The sequence below is a fragment of the Temnothorax curvispinosus genome, unplaced genomic scaffold (genome assembly GCF_003070985.1).
Source record: "Temnothorax curvispinosus isolate PA1 unplaced genomic scaffold, ASM307098v1 QBEX01010358.1, whole genome shotgun sequence".
In the NCBI taxonomy this organism is placed as follows: Eukaryota; Metazoa; Arthropoda; class Insecta; order Hymenoptera; family Formicidae; genus Temnothorax; species Temnothorax curvispinosus.
In genome coordinates, this window is record NW_020220138.1 from 17,040 (window position 1) to 34,066 (window position 17,027).

Consider the following 17,027-nt stretch of genomic DNA (forward strand, 5'->3'; position numbering starts at 1 on the left):
TCTTCTCGTACTCGAGTATCGCGAGTTCCCTGATTCTTCGTTCCGACGTAATATCAATCTCCTTGAACGGCACTCCGTTGAGCAAGCCGAGCAACGTTACAACTCGTACAAACGTATTTTTGTCGACGTCTACAGGCAGAAGCTGTCGGAGGTCGAGCGCCTCTGCGACGAGGAATTGGAGAACATAACGACAGAATGCAAACTGCTTGCAGCCGTTCAAGGAGATCGCATTACGATATTACCTGCAAATACAAACCGCATAAACGTTAATTATTAATTCTGGATAGACGAGAATTAAACCAAACGGATAGAGAAATATATAAGAAAAGAACATAAATGCAAATTGAGATTTAGTAATTTTAACTTTCGCAGGCCACACTTTTTTTTTTGCATATGTATAAGCCACACTGATGGGATCTAGAGGATCTCAGCCATTTTTCGAAAAAATCGACGTATTGTAATGTTTTTTCCCCCCAATTTATCGTAACTTTTCTGAGAATTATGATAATAATCTCAGAATTTGTAAAAAAAAGAATTATTATAAAAAAATACGCATTAAAAAATAAAATAATAGTTTCAAACAAAGTTCCAAAATTTCGTTGGAGTCTCTGAGATCCCTGTGTGGCTATCGAGGATTAAAGAGTTTAGAGTCCTCTAAGATTCGTTCGCTGAAGGATTTATAATTATCCCCAAATAAATTTCTATCTCAGTTCTTTTTAATTCACTCGTTTTACAAGAACTAAAGGAGTGAATTTAAGAGTGTGAGCTACTAATTAAATATCGATGATTGCTAATTGTAGCTCGAGAGCGGCGATCGACAGCATATATAGGCCGCGGCTGCGGTTATCTTTTCAAACGCAAGGGTATCGCGTAAAAGCTGAAATTTCTCCTTCTCTTTTCTCTAAAGAGCTGCCTCCTTATTCAGTTTTTCCCAAAGGCTCGTCATTTCTGACCAGAGGTCCTGGGCGCGCTCGTGAAGAGCAGATCTAAATCGAATAATTTTCTACCTGGCAAATAATAATTCTACCGCGACTATGTAAGAAAATATTAAAATCACAAGAAAACCTCAACATTTTTAATATAATTTTTTGCTCGAGCATTTTTTTACACTTAAATTGTTTTAATATATATAAATTGTATTCCTCGCACACATTTCATAGTGTTGTTAAACATGCGATGAAATGATTGAGAAAGATTTAATTAATATAAGTTTTTTTTATTTTTATAGTTTTATATAAATTTAATTAATATTTTTTTTTTTATTTGTTATTCTGGGCAAACAACTCTGAAATAAGACCGTATCTTTTTTGAATTGCGATCGATTTAATATTAATTTTTAATTAATTCAATGTCTTGGTATCTCTTTATATTACGAAACGTAATTCGCAAAGATCTGCTTTGTCGCTTCCGTTTTCGTAAGCGGAACTACCCCCGTAATTTTCGTGTAAAAGAGAGGGAATGGATTCTCGAATTATGTCTTTCAAAATTTCAAGATTTACAACAGAGAATACAATACGCGAATTCTTTTGCACAGTTGACGGATGACCCTAGATCTGTCGCGGGCGGAAGTTGAATCTCCGTTCGCTCGACATCGCCCGACAATCGCTCGTCCGACGCGTCTCGATATAAATTGCGGGATATTCCCGATCACGTCTTGCGTGCCTGCTTCGTTCCGCGTATCGTCGCGTTTCTCCAAGTGACATTTGCAAATTTGCAATTTTTGGACTCTGAATCTGCAGGCGCATCGTTCAAGGCGACAGATGTTACTTACGCCGAGAAGACGCGCCTGTCGTCCATCGCGTTTCGTTTTCTTTTTTAAGTTCGATCGAGTATATAAATCACGAGAAACATCGCTGACAGATGGAAAAATTTTACATTTATTGATCCCGGGATTCTCAGGGATAAATTGCACGCGTTTCCGTTTTGTTTTTGAAAAATATAAAATGTGCGTGCGATCGTAGCGGCAACTTTTCAAACGGCAAAGTGACAATAGTTTAATTAATAGCAAATTCGATTGGACGTACCAATGCCGTTGTGCACTGATTTACTCTCTAATATTTAAAGTAAATTCAAGTACAAAAGATTATCTTGTAACGAGATTACAACTTGTTTAAGAGTAACGTTTGTGGTCAAATAGTTTTTTTGTAATTAATATTTTTATTTTAGTCGTGATGTCAGCCGACTTTAATGTCCATGTCTACTAATGCGGATTAACTTTAATCTCAGTTTAACTTACTTTTTACCTTTTTCTAATTCTTACGACTAGATCGACAATCTTACGGGAGTTGGCGTGACTTGAAGAATTTATATGTGTATAAACATAAACTGTATAATTCTTGTATTAAGTAAACATTGTCATCAGGTGACAGCTCTATATGTTAAAAATAAGTCATATTTTTAATTTTTTTCGTTCTTGATATACTCGATCGTGTACTCAACTTATGTTGTCTTCATTTTTATGCGTACTTTAATTTTAATCGTGTAAAAGAATTTCGCAATTCTTTCTTTCTGAAAAGCCAATTTAAAAGTATCTTAAAATAAAGGAATGTCGATAATATTACTGTCATAAAATGTCTAAACAAATGTTAGAAACAGAAAAAAATATATATGGGAAAGGTGTAAAATATTTGACAGGTGAAAAATAAAAAAAATGCATCGTATTTGCATTGCATGGCGTAAATATTTATCTATGTAACGTAAAAATAATTTTTACAATGTAACAACAAAAAGATTTGCACATTTTATAGTATTTGCATCACTTGGTTCGATAGACAAATTTTACGTAGTTAATTGATGTTTTCGATTAATCCTCAAGTCCTTACGCAAAGAAAAATTCTCTCTCCTTAACTTCTAAAAGCAAAATCCAAGAGAAAAAAAGCAGATTTTATGCTAAATTTTTATAAAATTTGAGTCCTCTCATTGGAGCACGCATGAGACTAGCTCTTCCATTCTTTCTTTTTAAAAAAAGTACAATTGAGAGAAACGTCGACTAAATCGCACTGATCCGGCACAAGTACTTAAGGATTAATCTTCCGTGTGTATATTAATAATACATTTTCATCGAATTGCAACAACGAATAATTGGTAACACTTTATGCAATTTTCCAAAGTCGACCGTTTGCTTTAGAAGAAATTGGCAAAGCAATACCGACAGAAAGAGAGAAGAGATTAAGTCGTCGAGAAGTCCCAATCGTATGTCCTATATAATACAATGAGATGCCGCCTGAGGTGTTGTAAGCATTAAAAAAGAAATTTGCAACGTATGTTCGTAACATTATACCCCTTTGATTACCCTGCCATTTTTCAGCACGTCGGATGAATTGCATTGTTTGATTACAGAATGTCCTTAATTACAGAATGAACGTGAAGTGTATAATCCTGCCCGATATGTAAATTTTTTTTTATTATGTACAAATTTCGATCTCGGTGGGATGTGTGTGTGTGCGTGTGTGTGTGTGTGTGTGTGTGTGTGTGTAGAAACAGCCGCAATGATATATCACCATATAGCCTAAATTGTCTCATTATCTTTCAAAAGTACAATCTAGATATAAATTCTAATCGATCTTGGATATCTGTACTAAACTCCTAAATTCCTATGCTTAAGTATTAAGATCGATTAAAATCTAAACATGGTTGAATGGCATTTACATCTACATTTTAAACAGTGTAAGACACTCGCAGAAAAATCCTCGAGTCAGTCACATTGTTGCAGCGCAAAGAGCAACCAAAAATTAATAAAAATAATAATAATAATGAACAAGTAGTCTCTTTACGCCGTTTGCACTTTAGCGACGCGCATGGCGCGCGTTTGATAATCCCGTCTCTGAGGACGTTCAACGTCTAACGATTCGCGACTAGTAACGACGGGGGATAGAATTTAGCCTTAAATTAGATTAAATGTAAATAAAGAAAAGCGAATGTCCGTTTAAAATGCAAAACGCTCGAGGTTTGCTCGCACTGTCTGGCTAATCCCTTTGGTCTTCTCCGCTTGCCAGCTCTTGCATTTGCTGCGAAAGAATCGGCACTCCTCCTCGTGATTAGGGTGCTTCATCGGTTTGTAATCCTGCGGCGTGCAGAACTCCTTCTGCTCGCCGTAAAACTTCTCATAGCCCCCTAGCAAGAGGTAAGTCTCCGGATAGTACAGTGCCGGGTAATGCTCCTTGTTGCACGCGCGGTCCAGTCTGCGTAGAACCCTCGAGAGATTCGGCCCGCGCTCCCACGAGAACTCGCAATGGAACACGAGGATGTTGCGCTTGTCGGTGTCGTGCTGGATCCTGGGAACGGTCTCGGCCAGAGGATTGAACATGATCTGCTGAACGAGATCCATGTTGTAGATATTCACCGCGCCCTCGATGTGGCCAGCCTCGTACTCGTATGGGTATCGGCAATCGACAATCGTGTAGGAGGCAATGCGATCGGCGAATTCACCACGTAGGAGCGCCGCCAGCGTGTTGGACGTGATGGTTTTCAGGTCCGCGTGCATGCCGCTCGTGAGCGGCAGTATACACGGCTTGCTGAAGTCGCCGATGAGATCGTTGTCGGTGACACTGCGGTGGATCGCCCACTTGAGGTTCGAATGCGTTTCGGTTGCGCCTGTCCTCGACTCGGACAGGCTTCTCTGCAGAGCAATTTGCGAGTGCGTCAAGGTACTCGAGCGTCTCGCCGACATGGGTGTCGTGTCCAGACGTAAGCCGCTGGACTTGCGGGATCTTTTCGAGGTCTCGTCCTCTAGCAGGTCTTCCGACGGCCGTTTGTAAGGCCTGACGGAAGGTGAGAACTCCATTTGTAGTCTGTAGTAGGGCGCCGAGGCCTCGTCGTAGCTGTACGTCCTCATCATCGTCCTCTTCGAGCAGGTCGCCGTTGGTGAGCGAAACAGGCAGGTGCGGATTTTCGACATCGGCACTTTCTCCAAGGGTGACCTCGCCAGCGAAGGCGTCCTTTCTACCGCCGGTGACCTCGTCAACGACGGCGACCGCGCGAGCGGCGACGATATCGTCCTGATGTTCCGCTTGCACATGCCGCTCTGTACTGACAACCACTTTTTGACCTTGGACGACATGTTCCGTGAGAAGTCGGGGGAGACGTCGTAATCTGTCGACGCCTCGGGCGTGACTATATCGCCGGACAGTAGCTTTGAAATGCCGCTCGGTAGCTGCTGCGTCTCCTCATCATCCGTGGTCTCCATGTCGTTGAGCTCGCTCACAAGCCCGTCATCCATGCTCTCGTATCCCGACGACAGGCTACGCAAGAGGGACGAACTCGTGGGCCTCAGGCCGTGCGTTGGAGAATATGGGTCCAACACTCGATAATCCAAAGTTAAGGAATGCGACTTCGCGTACTCGAAGAATTTTCGCCGCCTCTTCTCCATCTCGCTGGTAGGGCTCGACGGATGACCGCTATCCTGGCTGTTCTCCTCGTAGATTTCCAAAGGTTGCCGTACTTTCTTACTGCGCACCTGGACAAAGAGCACAACAATAAGCAACAGAATCACTGCGATGTTTAAAGGGAGAGACTTTGGGAGGAGCATGACAAATTTCGGGAGTAACAAATTGAGGATATTTAAGAAAGATGAATTCTAAGTGAGGAGATAAGTGATGAGAAGAGGAAAGGGCAGAAAGCAGAAGGAAAGAAAGGTTTTCAACATTTTATCAGACATCCTGCGTATACAATTAAATGAGAATCGAACCGGTGACTAGCATATTCCTTACGGGAATCTACGGTTCCTGGTGATTCATTATAGTTTCCGGTGATTTTTGTCGATTATTGAAAGCAGGCCGGAAAGAGAAACGAAAGCGTGTCATGCGAGTCATAGATGCGATCGCTGAAGGAAAGCAAGAAAGGGCGAGCGAAAAAGAGACGGCAGGTAGCCGCCCATCAACAGCGATCACAGCCGGTCGCGCAAGGTGTCGCATGTATTATGAAAAAAAAAATCAAAGACTGAAATAACGGATGATAACGGGAAGGGAAATAATTCCCTTCCTTTTTTTTCTTGTCATTTTCCATGGTAAAACGTATCCGCTATCTGCGATGGTCATCATTAAAATCAATGTATACCTCGCTGTTGATAAGCGGCAGCTGCGCGACACGTACTCGGCACGCGAGCCGGATTTGTCGTTCGACCTTAATCGCGGAAACGACAATATCTACCCCGGAATGCGTGTACAACATCCGGAATTGAATTGAATATGCATGGAAGGCGTAAAAATCTCGCCCGATCTCGCGGTGGCGGATGCGCATAATAGCTTGGTTTTAAATTTCGGTATCGTTGTACGATCTATCGGTCGATGTCGCGACTGCATGTAAGCTTTAAAGCCAGCTATTCAAATTTATATCGATATACACTTTACATCGCGCAGAGAACATCGCGAAAAGAATTATAAAGTTATTAAATATTCTATATATAATGGCATTTTTCTCTAATTGATTAAATATTATATATTAAACAATATTTACATATGCGTGGAATATCCCGTTGCCACAAATTCTTCAAAAGTTTTGATAACTTAATAAATAAATCAGAAACTAAACTCTCTTAAGAATAAAACGGCGAGATAACAACACCTAAATGAAAAGCTCTTAAACTCGACGAGCATTATATATGCCTTCTATTAACACCACATTCAATAATTGAAGTAATTAGAAATCAGAATCACAATTTCACATCCAGTGTAAAAAAAAGACATCGCAAAACAAATCATGTAATATATATTTCTTTAATGTATACATCTGAAGTCTGTTTCACTAAAAATTTTTCTATATGAAGTAAATAATAAGTAATATGTATGATACAGTAAGTAAATTTCATGTTTGATCATCAACCTAATATTAGAAATTCATAAATAGTAAACATTACTGTTTTATTCCCTACTTTATAATCGCAGTTACTATACTACAGTTCTTTGCTAAAATTGAAATACCTTTTTTGACATAAATTGCATTGATATTTCTTTTTCGCTAACCTTTTTCGTCACCAGTAGTGCGATTCTGTAACTCGGTATGCAGTATCGTTATCGTTATGTTGTCGTTGCGCAGATATACTATATATGATAAAAAAGCTGCGCAACGACAATATAACGATAACGATACTGCATGACGAGTTACAGAATCGCGCTACAAAAGCCTGATGATCAACTTCGAGCTCCGGAGCGGAGTAAATCATGCCTGCTCAACTTCATCCAGCGGAGGAACCCCTGTCCCCCACTTTCCGTGAATGAAAAAGAAGTGTCGTAGCTCCGGAGCTCGAAGTTCACCAGACCTACACTACACCATCCATCAGAGCTACCGCTGCACGAAACAACCAGCCGATAAATATAAATAAAATGTAATTATAAATATTTTAAAAAAGCTTGTGCTAAAATATATTTGAATTTTTAATGTCATCAATCTTTTTTTATCGATTTAAAATAACTTTAATAGAAAAATCAATACATTGCATAAACTTAAGCCATTTTTGTGACCACGGTTACACATAACCATTAATAACATCATTTTGCAATTGATAACATCAGTAGTTATAACTAAATACTGACGTAAAATATCATATAAACGTACATTAAACTTGATTTTATAACATCAATTTTTATTACTCTACATCCGTTGACGAAGAGATGTAGACTTATTTGAAGAACATGTAAATTCTAAGCTAGTTGCCATGATTGCATTGCCAACTTAAGATAAAATTATAAAAAGTATATCTGCTGTCTTTTTTTTTTACAAAATCAAGATTTCTTTGAATGGAGATAAAATAACATCTCTCCGTACAAACGAGCATGCGTTTTAGGAAGTTATAACTACAAATGTTGAACCGATTAATGCGGTGACGTGTAAATGTAATCAGGCAAAACATATACGAATCGCTATTCCGTACAGCGGCAGTGCATCAGTGACGGTGGATTCTTCCTAACGGAACGGTTAGTAATCGATTTGTTAGCTTGTTAGTATGGTAAGATGTTAAATTGATTGTTAATATCATAAAGCTCCCGTTATTAAAGAAATTTATTGCGAAAGAAGTTGTTTTGTTAAAATCGCTGCGCTCAACAGAGAAAGCTGTTTTGCAACTGTGTTGCAAAATCCGTGAATTTGATTGAAGTGTACTTTTCGGCCAAAATTAAAACCATATACCAATCAGATTCACAAATTTTACAACAGTTGCAAAGCGGCTTTCTCTGCTGAGCGCAGCCATCGTTATCCAATGTGGATAAGTCATCTTGAACACCTTGGCAAAGCAGCATTTCTACATTTCGATTTGGGATCGTCGAGAAATCTGCAACGTTCTACGAACGAATTGGGGCGTCTGATAAAATGTATATGGACATTTTGCCATTGAAAAAGGAATCGCCGGACAACTTCTTTTACATAACACACATTTCAACATAACACACTCTCTTACTCTTTGCGGAGTGCGGCTGTACCAGGTGCCAGGAGCGCCACTGTTCTCCTTGTCATGTGCATGTTTCTCATGCGCTGATTCTCGCCGTCCACGTGCGCTCGATGCTCTTATATAAAATTCATTTTCCGAATCTTGATGAATCTTGTCCTTCGTATTTGAACAACTGCAAGCATACGAACGGAGTTAAAGCTGTACGAACGTCTCGCATTTGTAAGATAAAATTAGTTTAACGTGCGACATTAATCGAACGCGTCAAACCTAAGGGGATACGCCTAACCTAAGGGGATTACGGGGGTGCGGGGGTGACACGTGGTTCCGTGTGAGTGCGAACGATTAGTAACCGAAGGGTTCTGGAAGGATCCCGGCCTTCCCGCACGTTCCCCGATAAAGGAAGAAGAAAATTTAAAGAAAAATAAAGTGTGTAAAAGTTTTGTGTCAAATAACTAAAAAGTGATCGACTAGTGATACGGTAAAAAGTTTAGTCTCTTATCCCAAACCCCCCTGCTTTATCCGGAGAGAAACTGCGAGTGGAAGGTGAGTGTTAACGATATATGATCGGTGCTATTTCGCAGACCGAGCATCGTCGGTCCGTCGCAAATTCTAGCGAATAGTGAGTGCTATGCAAGTCGTGAGTGATCACAAGTGGCTTCGTCTGTAAACTGTAAATTTGGTCTGTGTTAAAATTTAAGTGAGTAGACACCTCTTTTTTCCTTTCGAGATCGATCGGGAGATCCATTCGAGACCTTAATCGTCGTTCCGCTACGATCGTGCGACTCCTAAAGTCCCGCAATATCTTTTTGCCGTTTTCCTAAATTTTGGCGCGAAAATCTACGCGGCATAAAGCACGCGGTAACTCACCGCGCACGCGCGCGCCACCCACGTGGTCACGCCACGCACTTGAACGCGGGAAATCACCGACACGTATTAAAAACGTGAATCTATTCTTAAATACACTTCCTATTTGTGACTCGCTTACACTCTGTACAGTATCTTAAACTACCTGAGATATTTTATTGCTAATAATATCAGTAATAAAACACTAATTATTTTCGAGACATTTATTCATCGATGAGCTACAATATTCTCTTTGATCGTTCATTAACTGAATATAAGCACTTTCTGATATATTTATATGAGACAAGAAAAACGTACATTTTCATCATTTTAAATCAAATACACAGTTGAGCCTATCACACAAATGTACAAACAATAAGGAACAGAGAATAGGGACAGAATTTGCGACGCATTTTGGATTTTTATTCTCTATTGCCTGTATACCTGACCAAACACTAAAAGCGTCATAGAAAATCAAATCACTGTGATTGGTCAGGTACAGGCAATAAAGAATAGAAATCCAATGCGTTAGAAATTCTGTTCCTATTGCTTTTATATTGTGTTCGGGCCTTTAGATTGATATTTCACTTCTTGTACTTTGAAGAACTTTCTTCGATCTCCGATTAGCTATCGAGGAAAAGAAATTCTTGGAGCTCCACAAGTCGATATTCTGCAAGTCAATTAACACGCCCGAAAAAATCGATCCTACGTAGTCCGGAGATATTCGAGTTCGTCTTAGAGTTCGATCGACTGTGCCAATCAACAGACTATCGAAATATGTTTCACGGAGTATCACAAGTACACTGCACTTTAAAAATAGCACGCCTGTAACGTGCCGTTATACCTTTTCTCATCCCTTTTTCTCAAGAGCTTCGTAGGCAAACTGTCATGAATTACACGCTGAACCTCATTTTCCGCAGTTCCCCACGAAAACTCCATATTCGACTATATCAGCTATATTGTCGCCTTTTTTTCTTTACAAAACGAATCAACATTCGACCGACCGAAGATCCCAGCTAGACAACTCGAACGCGGGACAGTATCAAACTGTGCGTTGCTCCGTGGCGGACACGAGTTTTATATACGCTGTATAGTGGGGTGCGACGCGAGAGTGGGGGACAGGTGACAGCCAATCGGGCCCTTAAGGGCCAGCAGTGGGGGAACGTTGTAATTTCTTTAGAGGGCGATCGACCGCTGTGGGGGGCCCGCGCGCTCGCGACCGCGGCGTATGCATCGTTAAATTTCCGTGCGCAAGTGCACATATGTGCACGTCATCCACACATGTATATACTTTGGATTCGATCCTCGTCTGATCGCGCTCGCCCTCATTCCCGGTGGCTCTCGCGCAGCTCCTTTTTTCCCGTGCGAAAGGGCACCGACTCTCGACATCGAGCTTATTGACTTTGCACGATTTTAATTTAACATTTTATCGTAGTTGTCGTTTACATTATTGTGTCATTAAGCTTATATGTACAGTTATTATATTATGACATTATTACATTTTTTTCTATCTCGACAACGTGGAGCACAGGCGATCTACGTGGCCTGCAGCGGCGGGATTCTGTAACTCCTTAACGACAGTTTCTGTATGGTTGCGCAGGTATTATACATGGTAAAAAAAGCTACGCAACGATACCCAAACTGTCGTTCAGGAATTACAGAACACTGAAAAAAAGTTTGGTTAGAATAACCTAAGGCTTGGTGAAATAGCTTCAACTAAAGGGTTTAATGATTATGACGAAATATTTGGTTAATGTTAACCGAATTTGTTAACATTAACCAAATTTGTTAACATTAACCAAATATTTCGTCATAATCACTAAACTCTTTAGTTGAAGCTATTTCACCAAGCCTTAGGTTATTATAACCAAACCTTTTTTTCAGTGAATCCCACCTCTGAGCGGAAAGTTACCGAAAATCGATTCGACAGAAAACGAATTAATAATCATATAATATTCTATAATAATAGTATTTGTAACATATATATATATATGTTATATATATATATATATAACATTTTATAATATTATTATATTATAATATAATTATATACATTATATATAATATTGTATTGTACAATATATAATATAATATTATAATATACATACATACATATATATATATAAGCTTCTTATGAAAAAAAATAGCTTTTAAGAGTCATTTTCGGCATTATTACCCAGGTAGCAGAGTGACATCAAATGACGTATTAATTCCGTCTTAATGACGTCTCTAATGTCATTAAAACGTCTTTAAACGTCATCTTGCTACCTGGGTAGTATTCCTCTATCGTCTTCATTGTTTTTTACTCGTTGAAAACAAATTCAATCATTACTTTTATTAAATTGAAAATACATGAAAGATTTGAATGATTACTCCCCGATATCCCGTGTACGTTAAAACAATAAATATATATTAATCATAATGGAGCACATGTCACAAAAGCGTAAGGCCTAGTGCGCAAACACGTAGATAATAAAAAGCGCGTCTAAAAGAATATAAATCGTTCCGATTCAAAGGACAGTTCGTAAAAGGAAATGTAACTTAGAAATTGCACCCCAAATCTCCGGGTAGCGAAATTTCTCCAAATGCACAGTTTCTATTCAGTTTGTCATATGGAAATGCTCTTTCAAAAGCACTGTCGAAAGAGTCGCGTCATTTTTTTGTGAGGGAAAAGAGAGAGAGAGAGAGAGAGAGAAGAAACTCTGAGACATTAAAATTTCAGAAATAGCTGCAAAATGGACGGACATTCTTTGAGCAATGTCCCTGATCTTTTCTTCGACATCTGTGAAAGAATTTTCATAAGCATAATACATCGTGTGCCAACGACAAGATGTCGCGCAGATCATTTTATCGGTATATATTTTGAGTCCGCACTCACATGGTTAAGATGAAATTCAGATTTTTCCTCAGAAGATTTAGGATACACGGATTTTTGCCGAAACGTTGATGATGAAAGAGGAGCGCGTGTTCCGCTAATTCGCATTTGTCGAATTTGTCACGAGACCCGCTGTTCGTCGCACACGACAAACAGATTAACTGATAATTAAAGACTTCAGCGTATCCAATGATTTTTATCATTCTCTTAATAATTTTGAGGAAGAAAATCGTAAAATGAAAAACTAAATTCCGGTCGATTTTGTCAAGTTTTTGAAAACTTAGTGGTATCGTCATGCTGCATCGCGATTTACCAAGTGAGAATGTAAAGTCTGCAGCCTCGGACAATTTAAATCAAATATTCAAACAGTAACTTTAGACATCTCGCGTCCCATAATCCAAATATGTAAATAATGTACATTGTCTGTGGTCGCGGGCGTGCGCGTCGTTTACGATATGTACACTGTTAAATATTAAAGAATGATATTTAAACCAATACTTTGAGTTAAATAATATTTTGTTACACCATGTGTACATCAAAGTTTGTTTATTTAACACATTTGGTTATTTTAACACAAACCAGTATTATTTTAACTCCATTGTTTTAATTAAATTAACGACATTATTGAATAGGAGCAGCGGCGACTTATAAACACTGATGCTAGAAATAATGAGATGCAACGCCGTCGATATACTTTTGTACACCCCCTCCATCTCGTTTCGACGAAGTCACGTCTCATTTCTGTCGCACCACTGTATAAAAATGGCTGTATAAAAATGGAAAGTATTAATTTCCATAAATAATAACTATCCTATGTCATGAGTGTATTGCTACAATTTTTTTACGTTGTTTCGATAGAATGTCTGTAGAAAGACAAGAATTATTCCATTATCTACCAAGTTCGAAAAATAAAAATTTTCAGAAAGTTTCCAAAAAGTTTCCCCTTTTCCATCTCCCTTCTTCTTCTTTCTCTACAAAGTTATGACTACCGCCCTCTGCTCTATCCGGAAGTCGAACGGTTTCTTGTGCACGTGTCTAAAGCCAGAATATAAAACTCTAAATCCGTGTAATAATACGAGTATTCGGAAGGTAGAGAATAAGTATAAATCGATAAGGGCGCGACTCTCGTGTGTGCGTGTGTGTGTGTGAATTCCCGAAAGATACGCGAAAGACATAAACGCCAATCTCGTTAATAATCTCCCTCGTTCCCCGGACTCGATACGGCGGCGTCTCGGTGAATTCAACGTACTTATTGACTTATATCCTTAGGACTTCAGCTGTCGTTTGACTTTATCGCACCCCTACGTGAATTCCTTTGAGGCACCACGAGGGGTGGTTTCTTCGCACGTACGATTGTTCCAGCCGCGAGAGAAAGAGCGAGGGGGAAGTGTACTCCTACTCCTACGGTCGCACGAGGAAGGAGCCGAGATACTCCCCATCATCGCAGCTCTCTGGGATGGACATGCCCGACCGGTAACGTCGTGCGCCACGCCATACGCAATATTCGCCAAAAAGCAATAAGGAACGTACAGTGCGACAGTGCGTGCCAGTGGCGTCGGCCGCATGGGGGTAGCTCAGCTGCTATCCGCCATGAAACCAGCGAATCGGGGGTCGCAGACCCCCTTGCGGACAGCTGCCAGATCGTACACCTTCGACGTTTCGCTCCCTTCCCTCCCAGTCGTTACCCCGTCGCGAGTAACCTACCCCTCGCGCAATTTATTGCACGGAGCACATGGAGCAACAGCTTTTTTATACCGATCGTTTCATCGCGCCTCAATATCGACATCGAGCGCGACACAGAATCCGTAGTGATTTATCTCATTCCAATTTTAATCGTGTCTCGTGGCCAAGCTCGAGTCATTTGCTCCTAATTCCCTTAACTTTATATAGTCTTAATTTAATTACTCGTAGCCCATATTATCTAATCGTATTCTCATTATATTGTTTCTTATTAAAGAATCTTTTCGAAGATACACAAGAGTAAGTTCCGTTTGATTTTGTTTTGCCTTCCAACCCCCTCAGAAATGCTATTAACGAGAGCTTCATATCGAGCTGGTAAAAAGCTGCGATTAGCGCGAAATATGCAGCTGCATCTTCCGCGATGCTGTCAACGCGTTCTTATCAACGACCCAGCTGTGTTGCTCATCAATGATCGATATTCGTTCCAGACTATTGACCCCCCCTCGTAACTCGTTTGTCGGAGAGGAATGCGCCCGGAGATGCATCTCCTATTTTATACGGGGGACATTTATATGTTCACACGGACGTGTGCGTGCGAATACATGCGGGATGATGACGGCGGGGTGACCAAGTACCGGCCAATATCGACAAATACCGGTCGCGAGATGGGGCGCGGTGGCGACGGCGGCGGCAATGCTGCCCATCGACTTTGATTTTTCTGTGAGAAAGAGTGCAGATGGCCGTATCCATTGTGAGGGTTGGCGCGTGCCAAGGGTGTCGGTGTACCGCACCGCACGAGACACGCGGTCTCCCTCCCTCTCTCTCTCTCTCTCGTTCTCTCTTTAGCGCCGTATCTACCCCCCTCCGTCAATGCGCGCGAGACGGGTGCTGCTAAGTGCACGACCGACCGTCGCGTTCTCGCACACGCACGTATACGAGAGAATTGCGTGCGTGTGACGTACGTATGTGCCGCTGACAGGTATAGGTGGCCTATACGCACCGGTCGCGTTCTCGCCGCGCGCTACGTACGTGTATACCATACACGGCGGCACATGTAGCGGCGCGGCGTCGTTTCCGATCGATGCACGGCCCGCCGGCGGGAAGCCACTTACGTAATACCTGTCACGCGGTTCTCAAACGAAAGATTTCGGGGTATCTTAGGCCCGAAAGCGGAATCCGCGGCCGCGCGAAATGTAACACAAGGAATGGCAAATAAAATAGATGACAAAAGTCCCAATGACGAATCAAAAGGGATAGGTAAATCTCAAATTAGAATTACAATTATAAGATTCGCGGTCGGAAAATTAATACAAAAGTGAAAATAAATAATTACAGCTGTGCAAGCAGGCAAAAAAAAATAAAATTGTATTAAGGCTATACATTAATTATATATTTTTATTATTAAAATTGTATCACGTTAGGTCAAAATTTAATTAGAAACTATTTTAATACGCGTACCCCATTACGAGAGCTCTATGCAAGCGCGTTTCACACAAAACCGAATTTCGTGAATTTCCACACGATTATCTTTGAGCACCGCGAGTTACAACGGTTCACTCGCGCTGCGCGGAAACTTGAACAGATTTTATTCGCAAAACGATCGACGGGGCATCAACCGAAGAACCACTGACGACGATGACCCGGTAACCGTAAGTTTACAGACGTACGGGAACGTCTCCGCAGCTTCCTAAACGGGATCATCATCTGTTCCTCCGTGTGTGTCTCACCCTTATAGAGACGGCACCCCGGCCGATTACACTATTCTTCCGCGACGTGCACAGCCGCCGCTGATCGCAGATGTAACGCATAAGTAAGCGGAATTCGCGATACCGTATATACGTACGTCGAAGCGAGACGGCGAGGGAGAACGACGAACGGGGAAGACATTCGAGGAGGAGAAAATTTCAACCCCTACGGGGGATGCTACGAGAGACAGTGGCGCGTACGGCGGAACGATGGAGATGAGAAGGATAAAAGAGAGAGAAAGAAAGATATCACCAGTTACGAATGCTGCGAGATGTCTCGAAGAAATTTGTTTCGGCAGATGCTACATAATCGATCGAAACTAATCGTCACGTCGCTGCATCAATCTAAAAGGAAAGGCATTTTTCTTCTCGCCTCTCATCTCATTCCGTTCAACCGTAACGACGTAATGAGCCTGTCTGCGGTATGTAGCTGTCGAGGAATAAGAAACGTCAACGAACACGTTAAAATAGCGGGAAAGAAAATGTTTATAAAAAAAATTAAAAAATTTATATTATTTATTCGCGCGAGTTATCCAAAATTTGTATTGCATGTTTCGTGCGAATTAATCTAGTGAAATAGTTTTTATATAATAGCGGAGGAAAAATAATTCATATTCAAACATCTAACTATATTATAATATTACCATCTTAAATATTTTATTAAGCTGATGTTGAATGCGTAATGTAGTGCTTGCAACGCTTTCTCTCTTCAATCCTTTCAATTCACTGTGCACTGTCCGTCGGACATTAAAGAAGTGACGAATCGCATGATTTTATTTAGATTTTTATTATCTAATATCGTCTTTATCTTATTAATTAACATTTTATAAAGAACATTTTATAAACAAACTGATATTTATTTATTTTTTTTTATAAAAATCGTACAATGCGAAACTTTCTTTCTTTCCGACGGATTCTGAATATTAAGGATGCGTGAGTATAATCGTCCGGTTCTTGAATTGTTTAACTCTAGTCTTCAATTATCGGGAACGTAGCATATCCATTGCAACCCCGCGTTCAACGGTAAGTTAAGGGCGACAGTGTCGCAAATGCGAGAGGAGACAGAAAATACTTTCGTCGCACACAGGGCGCGCGGCGAAACGCTCGTAACCCCTGACTCTGAAAAAGCACTCTTGATTGCCCATTGTTCGCCGCGACGCATATGCGACGAACGCACACGCAGCTATATGTTATCCGAGCGAATCACATCACACGCGCGCGATAGGTAAAATATTGTTACTCGGGACGAAAGGATAGCAGGTACGCGACGGTTGTGAATTATAAGTATTATGCGTACGTAGTATCGTCAGTACACATGCGTACACAAAGGAGAGCTTGATTTTCTGCTCCGACTTGAGGAGTGCGGTGCCTCACTTCGTAATTTTGCAACGCCGCGGACATTCATTGCCGCCGATTTAAATCGGAGTAAACCGTTGGGCACAGTTGGAAATGCAGAGTGAGTCTTTTGAATAAAATCTCATATAATAAATAATTAAAATTATTT

At 40.6% G+C, this 17,027-nt stretch overlaps 1 protein-coding gene across 2 annotated transcripts in view; it reads right to left on the reverse strand.

Moving 5' to 3' along the window:
• Positions 1-2,660: 2,660 nt before the first annotated feature.
• The window catches only part of LOC112460154 (M-phase inducer phosphatase-like), a 50,315-nt gene continuing 35,948 nt past the window's right edge, over positions 2,661-17,027 (reverse strand). The window contains exons 1-3 of one of the 2 annotated variants that reach the window (XM_025024700.1): positions 10,068-10,252; positions 8,390-8,552; positions 2,661-5,455 (exon numbers count right to left, since the gene is read on the reverse strand). In XM_025024700.1, coding sequence (XP_024880468.1) covers positions 3,926-5,455; positions 8,390-8,552; positions 10,068-10,162 — 1,788 coding nt within the window. In that variant the 5' untranslated portion in view covers positions 10,163-10,252 and the 3' untranslated portion in view covers positions 2,661-3,925. Of the gene's footprint in view, positions 5,456-8,389; positions 8,553-10,067; positions 10,253-17,027 lie in introns of those variants that run through there. The other variant, XM_025024699.1, reaches the window with a different exon arrangement.